The sequence below is a fragment of the Diadema antillarum genome, unplaced genomic scaffold (genome assembly GCF_040938485.1).
Source record: "Diadema antillarum isolate AM-2024a unplaced genomic scaffold, OU_Dant_1.0 seq00001482_RagTag, whole genome shotgun sequence".
NCBI classification, from domain to species: Eukaryota; Metazoa; Echinodermata; class Echinoidea; order Diadematoida; family Diadematidae; genus Diadema; species Diadema antillarum.
The window spans coordinates 612,144-638,621 of NW_027272221.1; the positions used below are offsets into that span (position 1 = coordinate 612,144).

At 37.1% G+C, this 26,478-nt stretch overlaps 1 protein-coding gene across 1 annotated transcript; it reads left to right on the top strand.

Annotated features, from left to right (window-relative positions):
• Nucleotides 1-1,145: 1,145 nt before the first annotated feature.
• Nucleotides 1,146-15,075, top strand: LOC139709951 (indoleamine 2,3-dioxygenase 2-like). Its single transcript, XM_071621901.1, has 13 exons — nt 1,146-1,232; nt 2,387-2,482; nt 3,909-4,028; nt 7,719-7,852; nt 8,789-8,909; nt 9,430-9,526; nt 10,556-10,607; nt 11,069-11,144; nt 11,781-11,862; nt 12,724-12,816; nt 13,319-13,415; nt 13,984-14,063; nt 14,870-15,075. Exons 1-13 carry the CDS (start codon nt 1,146-1,148, stop codon nt 15,073-15,075), a joined length of 1,341 nt encoding a protein of 446 aa, XP_071478002.1.
• Nucleotides 15,076-26,478: the final 11,403 nt, after the last annotated feature.

A 26,478-nucleotide genomic window follows, 5' to 3' on the forward strand; every position in this document is an offset into this window, starting at 1 on the left:
CCGTATTGAAAGTAAACGCTAAACTAATGACAGCCTTCTGCGGCAAGACTGTCAAACATCTGCAGGGGGTTCCCCGTACCTTGGGATTACGTCGAACTGCAACTAAACGTACCGAGAATATCTGAGGAAAGTTTCAGACAAACTTAAATCAAGGGTCAACATGATCAGGAAACTCGCAGGCAACAATTGGGGCTCAAAAGTCAGTACTCTCTGTACTGCTATCCTACCGCCTCCATCTCTATCACGAAGATCGGCGATGAAAATCAGTTCACTGCTAATTAGTGTAGAACTGGCGCGTATTGAACTCTTTTGCGAAGGTTCCATATTCGTTCACGTTTTGCTGTACGTAGCGTAAGTGCAAGACAAAGATGTATGACCGAACTGAACACATCAATCTTAATCTTATGTAGATGGAGATCGAGTCTTACAAGAGTCCGGTATGTGGTGAAGAAAGAATCAGGCTCTACTTGTATAAATAACGGCCAATTCAAGAGACGAATCAGGATTGACATTGTTTCTACAATTTATTTTTCTACATGATCACCATTCGATCCAGTTTCATTTGGACGCCCGACACATGGTAGATACACAAGCGTAGATCAATCGATCACATCGATCACTTCAATCTTAATCTTATGTAGATCGAGATCTAGTCTTACAATAGTCCAGTTTGTGGTATAGGAGGAGTCAGCTAGAAATATCATCCAAATCAAGAGACGAATTAAGATTGACATTGTTTCTACCAAATTCTGCATAATTTTAGGGATAAAACGAAGAGGTAAGACAAATAATCAAATTTCTAACCAACTCAGCAACAATAGAATACACCTGCTGTATTTCCAAGTCAAACCAAGGCATTTTATTGCACTGAGGTCGATGCCTCTATCTACTAACGCGATCGAAGCATGTGCGTATGTGGGTGTGTGGTGTGTGTGTGCGTGTGTGCGTACGTTCGTACGTTTAGAATACTTTGTGAGTGTGGAGTGTGGAGTGTGGAAGTGAATGTTTTGTAGCCAGATTATTTAATGTGAGTCCTTTAACACCTGAATGACCATAACCCCTCTATAAGCCACGTTGTTGTTCCTCGTAAACGTACACTCGTTACCTGACGTTTCTGTCTTGTGATGCAAAGTAAGGAGACAGCAATGGCTGGAGCCAAATACAGCGATGTACCCTGCTTGGAGGACTACGGCGTTTCGCCAACATTTGGGTTCTTGGATGCAAACCCGACGGTAAGTAACCCCTAAGTTCAAACAGTTCCTTTTTGACAGTCCGTCAAAACAAAGAAGTGTAATGTCTTATATGCAATCATTTTATTTGCCAATTGTATCATCATAATATAATGTACGTAAACAACAGTATATAGATAGTATATATTCATGTTGATATAATATATATTCTAATGTATTTCAGTTAAAGGCGTAATTTACCATTTGCAGATGAAACAAAAACCCGGCATTACTGATTTAAAATAATGGTAAAATGTGAGTTAGAGATAGAAACAACCAATGAAAGAATATGAACCAGTATAATCGATGTTAAGTATTGTTAAATATACAAAATATGAGCAATAGAAATAATAAAAATGTTTGCAGATTAAACCGTCTACAGTTATGGTTTAATGAGGAAAATAGTGATATCTCCTTATATTATAGACTTTATTGCTAGAATTTAATAGTGAACCTAACATGCAATTAATTTTATCCACCTGTACACATCAAAGGGATAATAGTCTTGGTTGAGATAGGGGATTCAGATTTGAACTTTGACTATTAAAAATCACTTATGAAATATCAAAAAGGCATGCAATTCTAAGATGAATTCGCAGAATTTGATGAAACCGTCTTTAAACAGCTGAGATATAAAACAACAATTAAAACAAAGAATCCAAGCGAAATGGTCCTAATAAAAGGTGGATCTCACCTTTTATAAGGACCTCTTAAGGTTTGGATTTCTCAGCCATTTCAAAAGCAATTTTCATCAAGCAAACTTTGAATTCCTCTTAAAATATGCTCTTTCATAATTCACAAGAGGTTTTTATAAAAGGTTTCTAATTATCTCGTGATCATGCAGTGACCAGCCCTAGTAAAAAATAAATCTCCATGTAATCTGACTACATAAGTTAAATTGATCCATCAACGTAGAATGCAAACCTGCGCTTCTTTTCAAATGACCTAAAACACATGTTAGTTCTTTGCTATATGCATCATAGCTCTTTGTTAATGCTGATGTGCTGGGCTACTTGCGTCGGGATTTTCGTTGACCCTTTTTGTTATACGTCACATTGATGTCAGTGGTTTTAGTTTGTATACTTTGTTTCCTTTTGTTGACGATTGCTCATTTTTCATTGTTTCACCGTTCATTGATCATCGTATGTCTTTTCCAGATTGATCTGCCAGATTACTTCAAACCATGGACGACACTTGCATCCAATACTGCGTACTTGGTTGATAGTGGCAAAGCCAGGGAGAGAATAGAAAAGGTGACCTGAAAACTACATAAATCATCAAAGAGCTTAGCCAAGCGAAGCTTGTATCACGTAAATAGATATAAAATGATCTCCTGCCAGCCATACTGCCGTTTCTTATAATTCTTGTTTTTCATATATTTTCACCGGTATGGAATGACGAGACATCGACAAGAAAAGACGAGTACAAAATAGACATTCACAATGAACTGTTATTTGATACGAAATGGTAAACAGAAGAAATGCGCACTCTTTGTATATTGAAAAGAAAATGCCAAAACTGGTCACGGACCGTTGACACACAACAAAACAATAATACATCTCTGAAATACCAAACCTGCTTCACTTGTATACCTCGTCCTCTTGTTGTAAATTCAACGACGTTTTTCCAAGAAGGAATTATAGAAGGAGAATGAATCTCTTTTGTGCCCATATGCTCCGTGCAGGGGATAATTTATGCCCTCTCAAATCTGACATCAGAGTGCACTTCTGTTTTCTAAGTATGCATCATTCCTAAATCATGACAAACCTAGCGAGCAGCAGGTCGCTGTCCCTTTCAACAGTTTCGGCAAAAATCATTTAGTGTGGAAAGAACAGGACTGTAAGGTATTTTGGTCAACCCTATACATACATGCTCTATACATAACTTGACATCCAGCTTTTTGTGTCTGCTATCTATTCTAGGGAGATAATGTTTCGAGAGCAAGACAACAACTACAATAAGCCGGTTTGGAGTTAGCTCATTAGCTCATTTCTTTTTTTTTCTCAGTCGATAAGGGGTACTTCCCTCGTTTTCAGAGTAAGATAATGCATAAGCTTTACGTAACAATTTATTGGATTCATCAATCTTATTCAAACAAAGAATGAACTTTCGTAGACCAGATGGCCAGAGTGATCTATCAATTGACACTTGGGAAAGCATCCATGTCATGATTTTGCATTGAATTTATTTACAATCTTTTTCTAGTGAATTGCCAAATACCACACCGCTGGCAGATAGATGTGGTGGCAATCAGCATTTATAAGGAATACATGAACAATCACTTCATCACAGATGCTTATTCCAGTGAATTAAAAAATCAACATGCCTGTTGGTACGAAAGACCCTTTTTTTCTGCTCATGCGCCAAATAGAACTGCGAACCGGCTAGTAGAACGGCCCAAATATGAGGTGGTAATTAAGCCCTCCACTGGATTTGCTGAATTTTAGCTTTTGATTCTCCGTTATGCCCGGGTGCCAAACTGGAGCATAGGCAAGGATGATATCTGGTTAAATGACCTCTATACAGGTATACCACTGTGGCCTTTTAAAAATTTGAATAGTGAAATGACCTCTAATCTCAAACTGTCATGACGTTATCATGACTTTATGGCGATGAGGGTTAACTTATTATCATTATTTTTTTTTTTTTTAGATTATTCTATTATTTACGTGCTTACAGATGCCTTTGCTGGATCATAATCGGCTGGAAGGTCCCCGCCAATGGAAGGCAGCGCTAGTCTTGCTCACAGCACTTGCGAACACTTATGTCTGGTGCAATGGGGAGGATGATATTCCAGAGGTATGCTTACCATGGACTTACTAACTGAGACTCTGATAGCATAATTACGTTGCCCACTCATCTCCATCTTTTCAAAATTAGACGTCCTTTGAAATTCCGTCATTTTCCAATCAAAATACTCATGTGCATTTTAATGACGATAGGTTAGTGTTTTCGGATGATATTCGTTTTTCCGAAGAATGAAAAAAGGTGCCTTGATCCGAGGATCCATTAACATTTTTTGTGCCAGGGACATTGGACAGTGTGTACAAGGCTTTGAGTTTTCTGTGTCAGACTCACCTCTAAGCACACAAAGGGTTAATCTAAAAATTAGCTAAGAACAGTGGGTGTTCCGAAGGTTCTTTAACTCGAAATTGAAAAAAAAAAAGGAACTAGAGAGGGGCCGTCAAAGGCGGCAGACCCACGCCTTAAGTACACAGTCGGGGTAAACATAATGTGCATTCGGTCATCTACCAGAATTCGGTCACTTAATTGCCAGTGTGCTTTATCACCAGCCAGTGAGTTCTACCAAAGATCGTACACTTCAGTGTACGATCTTTGGTTCTACAGTCACATCACACGCAAATCACATCATTTCACATACGGTAACACTCATTCACAACAGAAAAGTCCTTTAGTCTCCTCCCAAAATCCATCGAAAATCCCAAATTCCACCGTCAAGTGCAGAATCGGAACTTTTCAAGCGCGCGCGAATTAAGTCCAGTTTTAAGAGTATTGTCTACGCGACGGGTCGCCGAAAAACGCTAAAAATCGAGAAATACGCCGTTTTCTGATATTTTGATTATAGCAAGCCGAGAGTGTGATGATATCAAAGGTCGTATGAGTGTACGATCTTTGATGGTATCCACAAAAGCGCAAAAGAAAAACAAAATTTACGTACCCCCTAGGCAATTACCCCTATGATTAGTGTCTATGGGAATTATTCAATGCATGGGTTGAATGCAAATGTCTACTGCACCAGTATGCGGTCACCAACGAGCGCCGCAACGTCCCCGATGCAATTTTGCACCAACAGTGTAGAGCGCGATGCATTTTCAGCGGCCTTGCACACGCATTGACATTGAGCGCGCATATCGTGCAGTGTGACTGCGACCGAGCAAATGCTCCTCCAACGAAAAAAATTGTCAATGTTAATTTGAACAATCATCAAAATACGGGCCAGTTTGTGACGACGGAGAACGAACTTTCATAAATCTAGAAGGACATAGTCCCTCAAACAGGCCTAAACGTAAATTTCGGAATTCTTACGAACATTTGAGCAGCGAAGTCGGATCGTTGGGGAGTATAGGTTTTCGTATGGTAGCGGAAAATCGCAAAGTGAGAAACGGGAAATTTTCGGAGTGGTCACTATGACATAGGGTCAAAACTTCAAGGTCACACAGAATTTGCAAGGGTCAACCGATTGTCACCAAAATCTAATCGATTCTTTCCTGCCATTATCCAAACATCCCCTGAACATTTCGTGCAAATCCGTTTACCCGTTCTCTAGTTATCTTGTACACAAACAAACAAACAAACAAACAAACATACGGAACCCTTTATACATAACCCCCTGCCGATTTTCATCGGCGTGGGTAAAAAGGGGGTCCGTACGTAGTAGCTAATCATCGGAATAACGAACAATAATTGCGTTTTGTCGGTATACGATTATCATTAGTCTTCAAGGCACTTTCATGGCGGTGTCACCAAAACACTAACTGAGGATAACAATAGGCCCTATACAATAATTTTGCTTAACAAAATGTAACAATTTTATCTTTTTAACGATTGCTATAAAACTTGTGCGTTGCATGAACATTTCCAAAAGTAAGAGTATGCATTATCATTATCCCCATAAAATTTCACGACTCATTTATCCAACGACTAATCTCATCATGCTTTGAGAAAAAAAAAATCTGCAGCAGGAAACTGGTATAAGCTGCTTCAAAGCAAGCGAATCTTGCCTATATTATAAACTAGAGAGGGGCCGTCAAAGGCGGCAGACCCACGCCTAAGTACAAAGTCGGGGTAAACATAATGTGCATTCGGTCATCTACCAGAATTCGGCCACTTAATTGCCAGTGTGCTTTATCACCAGCCAGTGAGTTCTACCAAAGATCGTACACTGAAGTGTACGATCTTTGGTTCTACAGTCACATCACACGCAAATCACATCATTACACATACGGTATTAACACTCATTCACGTACAGGAAAGTCCTCAAGTCTCCTCCAAAAATCCATCGAAAATCCCAAATTCCACCGTCAAAAGTGCAGAATCGGAACTTTTCCAAGCGCGCGCGAATTAAGTCCAGTTCTAAGAGTATTGTCTACGCGACGGGTCGCGGAAAAAGCGCTAAAAATCGAGAAATACGCCGTTTTCTTGCGGGATATTTTGATTATAGCAAGCCGAGAGTGTGATGATATCAAAGGTCGTATGAGTGTACGATCTTTGATGGTATCCACAAAAGCAAAAAAGAAAAACAAAATTTACGTACCCCCTAGGCAATTACCCCTATGATTAGTGTCTACGGGAATTATTCAATGCAAGGGTTGAATGCAAATGTCTACTGCACCAGTATTCGGCCACCAACGAGCGCCGCAACGTCCCCGGTGCAATTTTGCACCAACAGTGTAGAGCGCGATGCATTTTCAGCGGCCTTGCACACGCATTGACATTGTGCACGCATATCGTGCAGTGTGACTGCGACCGAGCAAAATGCTCCTCCAACGAAAAAAACAATCAATGTTAATTTGAAAAATCATCAAATATCAAAGGTCGTATGAGTGTACGATCTTTGATGGTATCCACAAAAGCAAAAAAGAAAAACAAAATTTACGTACCCCCTAGGCAATTACCCCTATGATTAGTGTCTACGGGAATTATTCAATGCAAGGTTCTAAGGGTTGAATGCAAATGTCTACTGCACCAGTATTCGGCCACCAACGAGCGCCGCAACGTCCCCGGTGCAATTTTGCACCAACAGTGTAGAGCGCGATGCATTTTCAGCGGCCTTGCACACGCATTGACATTGAGCACGCATATCGTGCAGTGTGACTGCGACCGAGCAAAATGCTCCTCCAACGAAAAAAACAATCAATGTTAATTTGAAAAATCATCAAAATACGGGCCAGTTTGTGATGACGGAAAACGAACTTTCATAAATCTAGAAGGACATAGTCCCTCAAATAGGCCTAAACGTAAATTTCGGAATTCTTACGAACATTTGAGCAGCGAAGTAGGATCGTTGGGGAGTTTATGTTTTCGTATGGTAGCGGAAAATCGCAAAGTGAGAAACGGGAAATTTTCGGAATGGTCACTATACCATGGGGTCAAAACTTCAAGGTCACACAGAATTTGCAAGGGTCAACCGATTATCACCAAAATCTAATCGATTCTTTCCTGTCATTATCCAAACATTCCCTGAACATTTCGTGCAAATCCGTTTACCCGTTCTCTTGTTATCTTGTACACAAACAAACAAACAAACAAACATACAAACAAACAAACAAACAAACAAACAAACAAAAAACAAACAAACAAACAAACAAACATACGGAACCCTTTACATAACCCCCTGCCGATTTTCATCGGCGTGGGTAACAATGTGTATGTGTAGTTATAGGTGATATGTTGCCCCACTGAAAGTCACTAGGAAGAACTGAATGTGCACTAACTGCATTTTCATGCCTGTTTTACTCTTCAAATCAGGTTTTGCCGCGATGCGTGGCTATACCTTTCGCAACAGTTGCGGAGAGGCTACAGGTGACGCCATCACTGACTGCATGGGGTTTCTCCATGATTAACTGGAAGCTCAAGGACCCAAACGGACAAGTCGAGCTGGAGTAAGTTAAGCGATATAACACTTTGGATAGAAAACTTATCCTTCTGTGATTGCTTGAAAGACATTCACGTGATTGCAATGTATTTTGAACTATACAAAGTTGGCATGTTTGACACCCCACGGTGTACTGTTTGGGAAATGACATCAGGTTTACATGTAAAAACCCCACAATATTGTTAAAATGACTTCACACAACAATCATGACATCATCTTGCAATGCTTCGTACGGTTACAGTAGGATCCCCTCATGGTTTCTTAGTCCGTGAAGTACTAGTATTTTCAAATTTGATACACTATTACGCCCGCGTCACCTTGAAAACCCGTCAGAGGTCGCATAATGTCCCCGTAATTTTCACACCCATGAATTTGGGGTACGGCAGTTTGCCAAGCTAACTTTTAAATAGACCCTACCACACATTCCGGCTTCCTTTAGACGTCTGCATACTATAACATGATCATCGAAATTAAAGTATGTTCAGTGCATTCTTTATTTTGTAATGTGCAATCCAAAGACATGGTTGTATACATTTTGTATTCTTTGTTTTACCAATATCAAATAATTTGTTGTTCCTTAGTTTGGTAAAAAGGGAAATGTGAAAATAAATTGAACTGGGTTGAATAATAATCTAGCGCCGTGATAACACCAAGGTAGTTAGAAAGTTACATCCATAGCAGCTATTACATAAACCACAACCAAATTGAATATTTAGGCCTATAACCTTCAAAGCTTCTAAATGTAAAAAAAAAAAAAACTTTCTTTCTTTCGATGTTTCGAACCACCTAACAATTTTGAATAAGTTATGCTTTATTCATGTTTTCCAGCTAAAAAGAATATGAAGATCGATCAACATCGGATCCCTTTAATATCTTTTTCGAAACTGATCACCTAGCCGCTGATAGGTCGTGTGTTTTTGGTTTATTTTTCCTTTCCCGCCAGTAACATGGAAACGCTTGTCCAGATACGAGGCGGTGCCGATGAGTCTTGGTTCATGTGCGTGGCCAATCAGGTGGAACTCGACTTTGCCCCCGCACTCTGCAGCATCGTAGAGGCGCAAAAGGTAACCGTCTGTTATGTACATTTATTCAGGAGATGAAGCATTAATCTGTTTCTACAAACCTTTAAATCTACGAGCATAGACATCGGTTTGATAAACCAATATTATGTTTGATTTTGATTTAATTTATTTCTACATTTTTCACAAATTATATACAACGTAACAAACAATGTTGAAATACTAATCACATTATATCCAACTGAAAATGAATATAGGCCTAAATATAATCATATTTAATGTATTGATAATAAAATATTCTGATATAAGTTAATAGGTGAAAACAGTTGAAAAATCAATGCTTATTCAATCGAATTAAAAGGCCTACATGAAAAATGCAGGAGACCGTCATTTTAAACTGAAGCTTGAGTTTGATGGTGGGCTCTCGAATACCTATATGACATTGTGTGTATACATGTATATGTATCATACAGTATGTACACGTTATATGTATATGTTTATGTATGTATATAAAATTTTTTATGTAATGTGCGCTATTTATCTCACATAATAATTACCCCTGAAGGCTGTCATTGATGGTGATGTGGAGACGTTAATTACAGAACTCCAAACTATCGAGAGGGCTATACGTACAATGACCAACACATTACGCAGAATGTCAGGTAAGTCTCTCCACAAAACAGTGTGTGATCTGTAATGAGATTTTTTTTGCATATATAATTAACTTGTATGGTGTTCGTTCCTTTCTTTTTGTTAAACTGTGTATAAAGGAGGCTATACTGAACCAAAAAAAAAAAAATGATATAGGAACACTTATGCACCATGCTGATAGGACGAAGAGAATTTTCCAGCGTGCAATCCATATAAAGCACCTGCTTGGTACAATTATGGTCTCCTGCATTTTAAACTTTGAGAATACATAGTTGCTATTTTCTTTTATCAGAGTTTACCGAATAGCTTCCCCAGTCCTTGTAATGTGTCAACTGATTCTTTAAATTGCAGTCACATGATACAGCCATCTTTTTTAAAAAAGATCACTTTCCAAGCACGCCTATCTCATGCTATTTGAAATTAACAAATAAGATCGTTTGCCATCTCTTGACAGGTTTTGAGGATAGACCGCGGTCTGAAATCCATATCTCACAATCAAAAGTAATGACTCAGATCTATAAAGTTCGCCTGAAAGAGGAAAGCGCTATAAAGGTGATAACTTTTAGTAACGCAATACAATGAAAAATAGTGAAATTGTGTTTACTGATTATTCTTGCCATCTGATCGAGGCAAATTCATTTTTTGTTTGAACAGGATTGATGAATTGAATAAATTGTTATGTAAAGCTTATGCATTGATGTAGCTTTGAAAACGAGTGAAGCGCCCCTAACCGATTGAAAAAAAAGAAGGGTCAATCGTACCAATGCGAACATGAGCTAACTCTGAAGTGGCTTATGATTAACGGAAGGCTTTAGAATGTACAAAGCATAACGTCGTTCGTATGACATTTTAGTGATATGGAGACAAGCAAGTTTTAGTTATCTGTAGTACGTGTGAGCTTGAAATAGAAAAAAAAAGAATGTCCAATTTCAACAAGAGTGAATATTGACCTATCACATAAAATTGTCGTCAATTCAATTTCTTTCGGAGCATCTCCTCTTTATTTTTACTTTTATTTCTGTCGTCCACGTGATGGACAGAAAGATGCAGACCACATGTCTTCTACAATGTCTTCAGACCGTTTCTGGCAGGGTGAGAACAATACCATAATCATTATATTATGTACGAGTACAAATTTAATTACGTAAGTAATCGAAGTTCCTCAAGGGTTATAGTGTGATAATCCTAGGCAACATGTTGGAAAAGGGGGGATGGGGGCTTGAGTTTATAATCATAGGGCGTTTTTCCCCTGTGATCCGAGAGTTGCAGTGTGCAGCAAACCTAAATACATGAATGAAATTAGGCGCATTCGGTCAACACCGCTGTGTCTATACTCCCAGAGGATAAAGTGTGTTCTGAAATTGTCAATTCGGCACCTGTTTATAAAAATAAGCCGGCAAAATAAAAAACACCCTCTCCAACAACTGTCACAGGTACTGGAAAGGTATATTCTAATGTAAACAATTATTGATATACGTTTTTATGCTAGCTTTTGTATACATGTTTGATTTTAAAACATCTATTATATTAATTGATGTCTCTTTCTCTCACAGATGGGACTCACCGGCATTTAAGAAAAAGCATCTGGACGGACTTATCTATGAAGGAGTTAGTGATCAACCTTTCTCAGTAAGCGCTCATTTTCTCTTTCTCTCTGGTAATTTTAGTAATGGTGATGAAACTATTTGAATGGTGCAATCACCAATCCATACAGACAGTAAGACACATACGAAGATGAACAACGTGATATTGTTCACTAAATGTTAGTCAGCACCATGCATGCGTGCATTGTGGACAGTGATAACAAACAAAATTCGTGATAAAGATGAAATTTGCTACAATAGACGGCCTGACGGAGGGTTGAGTTTGTCTCTAAAAATGGAAAACTTGATGTGCAAATGGGCATTACTTGGCAATGCCATAATGATCTCATATAGGTGATGAGTGTTCCTGTTTAGCATAATTATATTCTTCCATTGCGTTTTTCATATAACTCAACTCAGATTCCTTTATCACAAATATGAAAAAGATATCATCATTTTGGAACACAAAGTTCGCTTTCCAGAATACTGGAGCTGCACGCTGCGGTGTGGTAAGCCCGTGAACTTTGTGCATAACTACCAACAGGGTAAGCATGACATCACAATTATTGGAAATGAAATAATTTTAGCTATGTTCATTTTGTATTTGTCTGTACCTTACTTTCAAAGCTAATTTTGCTAAATCTGACTCATTCGAATACTTATATTTTTATGTTGTTTCTAGTTCACTGGTGGTAGTACTGCGCAGAGTTCTACGTTACCGTGTCTAGATGCTGCACTTGAGGTCAAGAAGAGACAGGCAGAAGGTGGAAATTGCAAATTCTAACATTTATAGGAATCCTTTGTTATACAAATACGACTCTAGCCTTCAACCATTTTACGAAATTCAATGACAATTAACTCGTATTTAGCCTTGTGTATATGTTTAATGGCCAGGCTGAATTTACAGACTTAGGCCTAATTGAAGTGAAATTCACGGTTGACATTATTTTAGTCCATGGACAAAAACAGAACCTGTCTATAATGTCTACCATACGCATGGACGTTTCACTCTGCGATTTTTATTGGACGTCTGTTGGTGTAGATGACGCATCATGCTCATTTACACAGTTTAAATTTACATAATCTATTGACTAGATTCAATCTAGTATACTTTTGTGACTTCCTGACAAATTAACAGAAATGCAGATGAATATAAATGAGCAATTTGTAAGATGCATTCAAGTCAAATTTTATCCGAAAATAAAAATTGTATGTGAATTAAGTGAGAATAGTTAATTCAGCGCATTGAAATTTGACAACAATCTGCATTCAAGCATGTTTCGAGTAAATTTTTCTTTTACAAATGGCAACGCACCACGAGCATGACAGACGGATTGAATTCGAAAACGCTAATCATTGAATCAATTTCCCTGAAATATTGTAATAAAAAACGCAAAGGATTTTAAACGTGATCCTACAATTGAAAATTGCATAAAATAACATGAGAATTAAGAATTCTTTTAAGTAATACGCAATGTTGTGCCCAAGTACACATGCATCATGGTCTTTTTGACTCCAACTATACGTGTCCCGCAGTATGGAAAAATTTTCGTAGAAAAGAATGTTTCAGTGAAACAATAGATTCAACTTAATACAAAATGTATTCTTTGTTTCGAATCCATCAGTATCCATCCTGAAGTCCTTTGAGCAGTATATGCCTAAACCACACCGAGATTTGATTGCTGCAATCTCAAGAGGGCCGTCTATTAAATCGTTCGGTAAGTGGTGATAACGACTGGTTGAAACTCAACAAATAAATCCTTAATTCAGTTTCCTAATTCAATGACCTAAGAAAAAAATTATCTGAGATGTTGGTGATCATGTTCTGGGCCTAATGATTGATTGCTTCATACGACTCAAACATTTGCACCTTGCAGCAGAGGAATCTCAAGGAGTCAGAAATTTGGATTACTTGGCATCTCCTTAATCACTGTTGATAAATTGGGGGGGGGGGGGAGGGCTTAGAAAGACTTACATGAGAAAACATTCATCGTATGTACAAGTTATCAGTTAGGGTAATTCTCTGCTTACATATAACAACCTGCTGGCAGTGCGTTGATTGAATGTATGGTGTGTTGGAGAAAGGGAGGGGATAAGCTGGGGGAGTGATGAGACACAGGAGACTCTTGTCTCGAAATGTTATTGAAATGAACTTTTGTTATCATCATGAGATTATAAGAATGCATTCACTCTGGCGCCCACTCTTTTCCTACCACGCAGTTCACTCCTGTGAATCACCTGATGCCGTTCGGTGGTTCAACGCCTGTCTCAGTGGTATGAGGGACTTCCGGAACGGGCACTTAAAGTTAGTTGGAAGGTATTTGTTCTCCTATTACCTCACATTGTCATTAATGATGGGGGGGGGGGGGAGGTAACTTTACTCTAGAACTTTAGAACAGTCTTTAGGGTACAGGACCAATGCTCTATGGTACCAAAGTACTTCATCACCATCGAAACTGATTCTGAACAATCTCACCTGCCGCGAATATGTGTGAACATCATTGTTGTTAACAATGCTATCGCCTGGTTTCAAACGAAGCTTTTTAACTGTGAAATCATCACTTTGATCATGGACCCGAGGGTCCATGCTATGATGCTTTATACATAACAAGTTGGAAAATTTTGAATGATCATAATGAATTCGTGAGTTCGTCTCCTCACAGGTGACGTACCCCTTGTTTACGAAAGACACAAGAGAAGTTTTGGCAAAATGGACCTTTTAGAGCTCACCACAAACGTCGAGTCTTGCGTGCACAGTTTGCAATTCTCAGCGGAGATATTATAAAGAATAGATAAACGTTGTTCATATTTCTCATAATTCTAATATGCATTCGTAGACACCAGAGCGTTTACATGCAAGCACATTCACCTTATTTTGCTTTCAGATATATACTAGCAATGTCACGAAGAGGCGATACAAACAGCCAATTTTCCCAACAGGCAGAGGCAGGAACTGGCGGAACAGGTGAGAAAGGGACTGAAAAAAAAAAGAAGAATATCAGAACATGACTAATTGGAAAGCAATAAAAAACAAACAAACAAACAAACAAACAAACTGCTTCAAAACATGATTTATTCGCTTTTTGAAAACGTGATGCTTTTAATTTAGAGTCGTATTTTGATTTAACTGTATTTCATATTTTGGGAGCTGTAAAAAAAAACACATTAAGGACTGTGATTCGCCTATGATTTAAGCACTTCATGAACGCCAAAATGGTCCTCCATCATGCCTAACTAGGCATTACATGTACTGTTATATAATTAACTTTTCACGTCGAATGTTGTGTATGCAATTACTTGATTTTCTCCGAGGTGTTTGTCTCCGCGCTGGTATTCAGTTCAGTTTTTTTTTTTCCATCCAGCAAGGAGTGAAATAATGTATGATATGATATCAGACATGCTTAACATAATCTTATAGTTTGATTAATTTCGGTCAAGGAAAAAAGGAGTACAAAACGAAAAGTGAATCGCATAGTATATCATAAGATATTATATAAGTAGTATTACTTAGAACACCTAGGCATGGTTTGAAGGATAACTATAAAGTAGGTATGAAAAAAGAGTGGTCCACTAAAAAGCAAAGGCTTGTACTATATACATGGATCACTCAAATCATAATGTATTTAGTATACGTCATCGTTATTCGAATCTTTCTATTTAAAAAAATACTTGAGAAGAAGTTTACTTTTGAATTTCAAAACAGTGTGATATTAATAGTATGAAAGTTTATCTTTTATGTATCTGTTTTTTATCTGTATGCAATTCTGGCAGGATTCCTAGATTTCCTGACTGGCCTACGAAATGCTACAATCCAGACTATGCTAGGAGGTGACCATGGGCTGATGGGGAAGGATGCGGTCTCCATGGAAACGGTAGAGCAAGATGTACGAAACAAGTATCTTAGCAGTTCATCTACATGGATCACGGGCCTTGCAATTTCCCTCTTGGTAGTCGCTTTGGCTCTTCTTGTGCTTTAGTGGCAGTTTCAGCTGAAACAAACTTTAGATATATATCATTACAGTAATTACACAATTTATTTCTACGTCTTTTTTTTCTTGAAAAATTCACTTCGTCTGTGTCAATTTCAGTATATGCCAGTCTCGTATCTTTTTACGTGTGTATTGTTTTGTGTATGTGTATTATATGTGTGTGACTTTTATGAAGTCTATTGTACTGCAGTGTTTTATGATGTGTTTTTGTACACAGGGCTCCCCTGGAAAGCAGTTGAGAAACTGAGGGGACTACCCTGTTTAAATATGACACAATAAATAACTAGAATATGAAGAATATGAAGAATATGAATAAATGAATAAATAATTGCACTGACATTATTGCAAGTGCCGGATTACATCTTTATTACATTTTATATTCAATTAAGATCATAAATCAAAACGTGCAAAGAACATGGGACTCCTCTTGGATTCAAGCACAGAGGTTCGACTCCCTTTATAATCTCATTTTCATCGTTTATTTTCATTCATGCTATTTTTTATGGTCAGTTTCCGTACATATATTGGAATCAATTATCATATTACTGCGTAAAGTACTGAAGGGAGGAATATCAAACGCCCGCTAATATACTTTGTACTTTGCTTGTTCCACAATCCAATCCGTTGCATTAATTACCACAGTAATAACAGTATAACAGTATGTTTGTTTCTGGATGTATGTGTCCATTGTGATTTTGTTTTGTTTTGTTATTTTTTTTTTGTCACCACGTCAATATTAGATGTTATTGCCTCCGATCTATCGGTACAGTATGATAATGCTTATGTTAATGATTCAACTTCTATATTTTTTTTTTCGTAGCTTATCCTCTGCCTGTATAGAACAGAGTTGACTCAATATGCATATATCTGCATTTATTTTTGCAATGGAGAAGAACGGAAACTGTATACATGAAGAGTTTGTTTGCAAAAACCGATAAGTCCATATTTGCCAAATGGAGATATTTGCGATTAAAGGTCAAGAAAAATAAAGAGAATGATAAGAAAATTTTTGCTTCTTTTGACCATAACTTCACAAATATACCTTTGTAGTGACCAATGTATCATTTAAAAGGTATTATTTTTGTACTTTATGATAGAGACCGTACTTTAAAATCTTCAAAAATGGACTAATCGGTTTTTGCGAACAAACTCTTCATTGCTTTTCCATTGGATTCCATGGTTTCTTTTTTAGTTCAGATACAGTACAGAGTTACATAATTGTCTCTTACCCAATGTTTGAGTTAGGTAGTGTATGCACAGTTCCAGGTACAGAGTAGTCTAATCATTTATTTCTGTCAATATGTAAATGCAAATAATTTCAAAGCAACGTTATATATATATATTATGTTCCCAAAAACCGATAAGTTCATATTTGCCAAATTGAGATATTTGCGATTAAAGGTCAAGAAAAATAAAGAGAATAATAAGAAATTTTTTGCTTCTTTTGACCACAACTTAAAAAAGTACCTTTATATGTAGTGACCAATATATCATTTAAAAGGTATTATTTTGTACTTTATGACAGAGACCGTACTTCAAAATCTTCAAAAATGGACTTATCGGTTTTTGCGAACAAAGTCTTCATATATATGTATACATATGATAAAGGAATAGTATATAGTTTTAGTCGTATATCGTATAGTCACGTGCTTGTTTGATGAGGCTCTAAGCTTGAAGTGTCAAATAATTAATGTTAACGAGTTTTCTTGTTTATGAAGTAAAAAGTACAGACATGAAGAAAAGTGGTCTTGTTTGGTAAATATTACTCACCTAATCCTAATGCAATCGAGTATTCAGCCTCTTCCAGCAATTCTCTGGCATTTGCTCTTCCGAACATACATGAAATTAGTACTTTCATCAGGAGTTTGATCACTTCAATGACTTCTACATTAATGGAGCCTACAGAAATAACAGACAATCTCATTAAAAAACGTGTTGTTGCTGCTGACATTATTATTATTGTATGTGTGTGTGTGTGTGTGTCTGTTTGTGTATGTGTTAAAATGACAGGCGATTGCGTGGCTGGTTTCATGACATTATATGCAAGTACTTGAATTCTGGTAAAATATATTGCAAAGAACTAGTTGATCGTAGGTACTGTATAAGGTCAAACATAATGCGCCAGTCTGGAGGGCGTGAATATATTTTGGACTTTGTCATGGTTTGATGATCTGTCGGTATGGCCTAGATGTCAAGCCATTATTCCTCAGAGTGCTTAGGGCCCCTTTTTGAAGGAGGAATAAACAATATACCTTGCCATGAATTATGGGAAACTGTGACGGTTGTTCCTTTCACGTTTCATCTGGCCTGGTTCGTAAATAGTTCACTTGCCAGTACCAACCGCTGAGCCATTCATTTATGACATTCAAGGCAATGCACATTAACCTCATGGCGTTTGACTTCTGTGAAAATTCCTAGAGGGATATTCAAGAATAGGAAGGTTACCTGTTTGCACCTCCATGACAAGAGTCAACAATGCACAGAATGCCTTTGAAACCGGTTTGAAAGAATATTATTGAACTATACAAATATCATTTCAGGGTAGCGCCAACCGAACTCTGAAAAAGCGTAACCCCACTACATAAACAATATTATGTTAGAATATATACTCGACACTGACTGGGTAGAGACATATTTTCTGTTCCTCGTGAAAAGTTTTCACTCTATTTTGCCGAAGGAATCGACTCTGCGAGAGGCTGATCCTAAAATGCAGAAACTTGTGATCCTGTGTTTGGTTCTCCTGGTCGTCGCTTCTCTCTTCGTTGAAGACACCGGTAAGGCACTTTCCCTCTCTAAACATACTTGGCATTCATTCAATATCTCTCCATAAAAGTATTTCACCAGTCATAATAAAGTTCCAACGGGTAATGGTAACCTCTTTAGCACAAACCACCAGAAACTGGAAAACGTTGTGGATAACTATTCCAAAAAAGCTCACACCTTGCTGGATTCGATTATACGTGTTTAAAAAGTCCAGAGGCTAAATCACATTATTGTATCATCATCGTGTTAGTGTTCTCTCTCGTCATTTCAAATGCCAAGTCACTTTAAATGCTCAAATCCTATGTATGAGTATTAAGGGAAATCAATCTTCCGAACCGCGAACCCATTTCTAAAACGAAGAATTGCTTTTACGACTCCAGCATTGTGGCTTGTGTTATCTTGTACACCTATGTCTCATATATATATATATATATATATCGTTTTTAATTGACCATGATATTATGCTCTTTTCGCCATTTATAGTGCATACTGCAATCACAATAGATGACAGTTACCTGTGAGATAAAAAGGACAAATTTAATGTCAGACTCATATTTACAAGGTATTTAATCTTCATCTGCGTAAGATTAAGTGTCAGTACGTCCAGTGCATAGGAACAAATCTCTGTCCCGAGAATCTAATGAAGTCTTCCCATTCAAATGACTTCAAGGTGAAATTGAAATTACTTGTAAAGACTTCCGAATTCAGTTCAAAAAAAGAAAGTGATACGTTTGGAAACATTGCTATGAAGAAACGTGAACAATAGTACTGTGGGTTCCACCGTTTGAATGTCATGATTAATTCTAGCGTGACGCGTTAAGAATTATTCAAATTCATGCTTTAGTCATGTGATTCGAGTTGCATTTTCCATTCTCTTTGTACGCACACCGTCACAGCTGAAGTAACTGCATTATAAATAAATTCTACCGTTTCTGAAATAGGGCATAACATGCCATCTACAGATTGAGAATACCTCTGGGGAAAATTGAAAAGTGCATTAATTCCGAAGTTGTGTTCTTTGCAAAGTTGATGTGAATGATAAAGAGTTTTGTATTCTTAGAAAAAGTGGTATGGAAAAAAAGGAGCAAAAATAAAACAGTGAATTGAAAATAAATTGCAGAAAAGTTTAGAAAAAATGACTGACATGATGTCATTACGTAAAGATAAAAGCAGCTTTCCCAAGATTTGGGTTTGATAAGGTTAAAAGTGATAAGTTTGGGAAAGTGTGACAATAAAAAAATCCAAGATGCTAGGTAGATTCAGATAAAAACAAGTGATTTTATTGAAATAGAAATATAAAAAAGGAACAGTTCTATACTTATCTAATTTCATTGATTTAAAAATAGTTTCTCATCAAACAGTGTTACATTTTTGGCAAGATACGACAGATCGCCAATACTATTAATCCACTTAGGTGGTAAATATTGTAGTATATGTTTGCTTAAACATGGAGAAAAGGAATATCCTGCGAGCCATAGTGCCCTTACCTTGTAAAGTTTTCGATCTTTTTTGCACTTAGAATAAACGAGATCATCTTATTTATTTATGTTTTGAAAGATTTCCTTCCCGTTTTGTTCCTTGACATCCGATTTCTGTAATGTATAATACATAAACTCGCTTTTGTCTCTGAATGTAAAAATTGATATTAAGAACATTAATCTTATTTTGCAACCAAGATGGCATAATATTATATTGTAATATCCACAAGCATACATGGTTACCCACGTTGGGGTTGATATGATTATGTGACTTGGTTAGTCTTTATTCAAAGTTAGTCAGATTATGTATGGTATTGATAAACATTCCTTTCTACGCACCTCCACAGATGCGTTTATGAACAGACGTCGCCGTCACATCGGCTTGCATGCTGCCTCAAAAGGTCGGTCTCCATTTCGTCTTTCTTTATTATTCAAGTAGATTAATTTTGATATTTCCTTATCATAATTCTGTGATTCTGACCAGAGGATAATGTAGAAAAGTATATAGAGAAGTATTTTGTTTTCGATAATTCGAGAGTGATCCCGGTGCAGCTTGGTAGATGTAATGTGCTGCTCAATAATAGCGAGTATCGCAGAGTCTGCAGAATCCAGATTAGAAATTAAAAGGAAAGACCGTAGGAATGCACCCACAGTAATTTGATGCGCAAACATACACACATGCATTCACACACACGCAATAAATAACACACGCAGACCAACTAAGCCATTTATGTTTGTTGCCGAATGGGCGCTATTTCATCACTGAAGATGGAACCTGCGACTTAAATTCGTGTCACATTACAGTTTATGTCGTTGTGAGCCCAGTACCAACCGTACAGTCATTCTGCTATTATCATATGGCATTCAAAACGCAACTTTACGCGTGACTTTTGGCTTTTGTTACAAAGCTTCGAGGGATATGCAGGAGTGAACAATCTAATGTACGGCAGAAAGGCCTGCTGGTAGCATTTTGCGTTTGAATATGACAATATCATTTTAGAGTAGTGCGTTTGAGCTCTGTGAAAGCATATAGCCCAAACGACCCTAGAAACAGGTTGGCGCTGACAATTGACAGAACATATTTTCGGTCGCTTGGAGAGGCGGTCCTTCCTATGTATTAGCCGAACTATCGACTCTCCAACCAATTTATTACCAGAATGCAGAAACATGTGGTCCTGTATTTGGTTCTGCCTGCTGGTAGGCTTTCTGTTCACTGAGGACACCGGTAAGCCATTTTGCCTTTCAAAACAAGCTGGTAAATACATTTGATGGGTCCATATATCATGGGTATATCTTATTAAAAAAAAAGGATAATATCTCCTGTGTTCACTTGTCGTACAAGTAGAGTTCTGTGGACTGTTGAAGTTAAGTTTCAGTAAGTTTATTTCACAAATTGTATAACAGAAATCGATGTGATAAAACAGAAAATGTTCGCATGAAAATAGGCACAAAAGTGCTGATTGTTTTCAAATATATTAGTGTCACGACCAATGGAAGAGAGCTATGACGTAACGAACTGAATTGTTACAAAATGACATTTATTACAACTAATTGTGTATTACAACTGAATTGTTCAGCATAAACATCAAGTTCCGGAAATCAAACTATTTCATGAGTTCCAAAGAATGTTGATACACTTTCTTGTATTAATTGACGACTGAAGTCCTGTCCATTCAGCGATTAAAGATTATCACTTTATGACGTCATTGAAGTGCGTAACCGCGAATGGCGACTCTTGTGATTAACGGCTCGTGCGATGACGGCTCGTGCGATGAAGGCACGTGCGATGGCAGCTCGTGCGATGACGGCGGCCCAAAAGGAACATCTGACGTCCATGAGGCAGCGTGCATACTGCTGCATCCCCAGTGTGGGTAGATACTGTGGTGCTCGTCTTATCAAGGCTGCTAAGACGGCACCATGACGGTGAAACAACCCCTCTTTCTCTGCGATGTGGAATGCGAACTCAAATGTGTAGTGCGAATTCGATGTGAAGCACGAGCTCGGAGCACCACAGGAACTCGGGGTTGGAGCATAAACTCGGGATAAGACCCTTAAAACATTGGAACAAATTTCCACTACCCGAAAATCGTATCCAAATTTCATGTATAAATTCCGCATTTATAATCCATACTTCATAAGTCTCTTATACATTTTCAATGAATTATCCTGTGGTTAATTCAATTTACCTCTGGATAAGTTATCTTTTACCCTGGTTCAAATCCCTATCTCCATAAGTCGTTCCACATCAATATGCATATATCATGAATATCAAATATTTCTATAAAATAACATTTACTGCTAAACCTCATTCCAATTCAATCACAACCATAATTATTCAAAAATAACTTAAGTTATTCTTCTTTAGAATCTGGACACACACATCTATCTCAACTATCTCAGATTTTCTGACATTCAAATACGGTTCTCCACATAAAAAATATAATGTACCTTTTTTAAGTGCTGCATATAAAACTGATAGGAAGCTACTCAACCTCACCACTACTGTGGGCACACAACTCCTCCCAAAATAAATACTACTCGAACTCGAGGGTCATAGCCTGTTGGCTTCTCAGAACACAACTTGACTCTCTGCTGTCAAAATGAAGAGTGGCTCTCTCCTATCACTGTGGCAATACAACCTGTAGCTTCGGGCGGGTCTTGGCATGGCAAGTATCCCTGACATTCACCCTTGCCTGGAAACGATTGCATAACACTGCCTGTCTCCCTCTCTGGGTGGATTCAATACATCTCCTCGAAGCTATTTATTTCCTTCTTTACAAACACACCTATACCTAAAGCTTGTTATCTTATAGCAATCAACTTCCCATCAAGGAAAACATAAACGAATGGGAAAACATTTCTTTTGCAGATTTTCAAATGCTGAATTAATATATTTGATGTTTATTTGCTGATTTCAAAATTTTGCGGTCGGGAAGAGAAACTGCCTGTGACAATTATGTTCATAATTATTTTCCATGGTATAATTGTGTCAAAGTGTATACAGATGGAGGAGACCCTTATCGGTAAAGAAATAGCTATAGGTAACGGCCTCTGGACATCACTTTAATTACAGTTCTCTCTCTTTCAACTAACGGAAGCACACACACACAACACACACACATACACAAATAACTGAGATAGTTGAGTATTTCTTGTATTCACTGAGGAGGGCAACAAACTGGAGCCTCTGAAAATCAAAGAGTGAATCAAGTTCAAGTTCAAATTTATTTCGTTTCTCCACAAAAGAATAATATATAAATGTAAACCTCACTTTCTTGAGTGACAGAAACAATGCATAAAAAGTTGTACACAGAAAACAATAACGATTGAAAAACTTACAGTAGCGATACATTGCAATAATTGCTGGGGTAACGAAAGTTAAGTAATTGTCAAAGTGCTCTTATGTGAAAAAATGGAGGGACTCACTAAAAAGACAATGCTTGTAGAGTGTGAGCCTCTCTTGGATTAAAAGCTCGATGCTAAAATTGATTGAAAACAGCAGCAAAGCAGCACAAAAAGTTTGGCACAAAAAGTTTGGCAGCACAATGAAAGACAGACAGACAAACAGCTACACACAAAACTAAAACAAACAAAATAATAAATCAAGACGGGGTCATCCCACGAACTAAGAACTACGAAACCAACATTCATTATTAGTCATACATGCTCTACATGACTGTATTGACTCGGGAGATGTCATACGAGTCGTTGGTGTCGAATGTGTGACGCTCATTCGTTGGGACGGCCTGTCGTTATTTTCAATCCATTCTGTGGCCACTGTAAGTTCCCTCCTACACCCACGAGGACAAGGGAAAATTTTATGAATGAAAAAATTGGTCTTAGAACGTCATATAATTCACAAATGTAAAAAAAAAAAACACACCAACATTTAAAAATAAATATTCAAATTGGTTAAAATTAATTACATAATGGCTCCAAACATCTTCTTGTTTAACAGATGCAGTGAGGCCCATTTCTAGAGATCGTCGCGGATTGCTCGTCATGGGTGGTGATTCGACAGAGAATGGTGGGTCCACATTTCTTTATTTGTTATCTCCCGAGTCCACTTGTATCTGGTATTTCTATATCACTGTCCAGTTCTTAATGCAACTGATTGATAAAAAGCCTTCCATCGAAATAATTAAGAAGCAAATTGATCTGATTGGTACCGGCCAGGCCTTTAATCCAGTAAACCACAGAGCTTTAATTGACACATTTGGGATATTGTGACCACATAATGATATAGCAAGGGATGGAGAGTTTTCACAGTGAACGCAATGTATTCTGGAGAAGATGAGGCACGGGTTTAGGCCCAAATTAAGCAGTGTGCTTGCATCATCAACAATAAAATGACAATAATATCTGTAATTGGGTAGTGTTATGAGTCTGCAGTCTACACAATGTGTAGTTTAGAAGGCTGGAAATTTATAAAATGCCGGACATGTTATCTATAATATGTAATTGCTAATCAAATCAAATTTCATTTCGAGTTGACATGGTTGATAATACTTCATTCCCGTCAATCAAAATTGTTGTAAATAATGCATAGATGGCAGAACGGAATTTCACAGATCATTGAAATACGTTTGCTGCAAGGTGGATCATGAAGAATGCAACTAGATTTACGAACTGACTGGCAAAATTTGAACGAGGAGTATGGCATGAAATAAAACTCCCCTGGCTTTTCTCTCTTCTATACGACTTTATTGAAATATACCGTCAAATATCGTGAAGTTGAGTAGTAAACAAAGCTGTTTACCTTGATGGGAAAGAGCTTTATCAAGGTTCAATAAACTTTTTTTTTCTTCTCCGATGGCCAGTTATGGCCATTAGAATAAACGAATCTGAAGTGTTATTGGCGTTGATAATGAAATACATTAGCACGAAATAAAGGTGAAAAGTAATCTTTTTTATCTTAGTTGTCCGATCGTGCCAAAAAAATGTGCTATCAAACGTTCCCAACTTTCTCATAGGAAAACGTTGAAGAGTTTTCTCTATGTTTGAAGTTTGAAGTTTGAAGGTTTATTAGCAACAATATTTTGAACATGTACATTTATAAGAATCATAACACAATGTATCTTCATACTTATGTGAAAAAAAATATACTTATCTGTTACTCCTTTACAATAACATGATTAAATGATATTTGAGAGTTAAAACGATACATGTAGCATAATTCTACGAAGTTGTTGTTAACAAGGAAACCAAAAGTTAGCACAAGTGCTAGTCGAGATTGGTCACCTTGATCTTCATACTAAAAGCTAAATACAAAAGAAAAATTATTACATGGTTAGTTGAAATGACTGTGAATATTTATACAATGTACATCATTCACTTTCTAACATAGAAATCTAACAATACTTGATACAGTATAATATCTATTAGAGTAGGAAATCTGCAAGGCATTTACGAACTGTTGATTTTTTGCTTTGTGACTACTGAACATGAAAAAGAGAGAGAGAGAAATACAATGTATCACCTTTTTTCGGTAGGAACACTACATTTTCAATAATTGTTCCTTCATAGGCAAAATACACCAAGATGGAAAATAATGGCTTTTAGCGATAACATTTGTTAACGACATCTCACTTGTCATAAGGTAAAATTACCGTAATGTCAGGCAATTCTCCAACCATAACTTATATAAGTAATATGTTTCTAAAGTAAATTGAGTATTGTTTCCTATCTGTTACAACGAAGGAGACAGTACTGAGAGAGGAGTGCGTGAGAAGAGAGCTGTAGATGAAGTGGACATGCACGATGAAGTAAATCTCAACAAGAAGGTGAACGATGGCTTCAAGAACTGACGAAAACGTGGATGACTACAGAATGGAGGAATGGATATTTTTTTCTTGACCTGTCAGGACTAATGAAAGCTGAAGTCAAATGTTAGGAGGCATTTAGTTTGTTTGTTTGTTTGTTTGTTTTTTTTGGGGGGGGAGGTGGGAAGGGAGAAGAGTTATTGTCTTATAAGCCAAACAGTAAAAAACAAAAGCAATTGAAGAAAATGTACGATCAGCAAAATCGTAGCTATATATTATTTTGTTGTGTCTTTGACCTCATGATAACTGTTTGTTTAGAAATAGTCGAACAAAATACAAGGTAGCAAGAATGTAGCAAATCGACAAAGAAATAATGTTTGTATGAATAAAAGAATATTACAGATGAAATTATAAATACACCACATTGTAAAGGGTGTCGATGATATTCTCAGGACAAACCTTCACTTTGATATCAGGATTCATAATTTTTTTTTTCGTGCTATTTTTATTTCATGTTGATGAGTCGGTATATTATTGAGGAACCTGATGAAATAAAAGTAAAGTTTTCTTTTGCATCGATGGCAGTTTTTTTCCTTGTCTTTTACATAACTGGCAGTCGAAATGTCGTTGGAATGACACCACTGAAGTCTGAATTCATGACTATTTCTCGCAGATGCAATCAAATGTTGAGGGAGCATTTTTTCTGGCCATTTTTCTTAGCAATGCTTGGTGTGGATAATGATTATAATGTAAGAATGTTTATGTTATGTGTTCATTCCATCATATATAACATCAATATAATGTGTATTCCTCTAAAATGTACATTGTATACATTTAATAGTCAACCCCTCACTGCATATTGGACTTCATTCACATGGCACATTCTCAATTATCAAGTCACCGACTTTGATCAGCGATGACGGCGATGTGATATAAACACATACTCACCCACAAACATACACTTTTTTGTTTTATAATATTCTTTATTTGAGTTTAATTCAATGTGAAATCCATATTAACAATAAAATTAATACGTCCACCAACAAAAAAAGAAAGCAGCTGTATTCTTCTTTCTTGTGCTGCTGAATCATTTACACACACACACACACACACACACACACACACATATATATATTATATACATATATTATATATATTTATACATATATTACATATAATATTATTATACATCTATATGTAAGTACATGTATACATTGACAAATATGATAACACATTTATTTATGTATATGCATGCATCTAGACGTGACGAAAATTAAGTGAACGGATCCCAACCTTTGTGTCTGTGTCCGTGCGTGCGTGCGTGTGTGTGTGTGTTTGTGTGTGTGTGTGTGTGTGTTTGTGTGTAGACATGGGATAGGATTAAGATG

Coding starts and splice junctions, on each gene's coding strand:
- LOC139709951 (XM_071621901.1), top strand. CDS start 1,146: ATGGCTGGAGCCAAATACAGCGATGTACCCTGCTTGGAGGACTACGGC. Junction 9,527..10,555: donor CACATTACGCAGAATGTCAG/GTAAGTCTCTCC, acceptor CGTGATGGACAG/AAAGATGCAGACCACATGTC. Junction 13,416..13,983: donor CACTTAAAGTTAGTTGGAAG/GTATTTGTTCTC, acceptor TTTTGCTTTCAG/ATATATACTAGCAATGTCAC.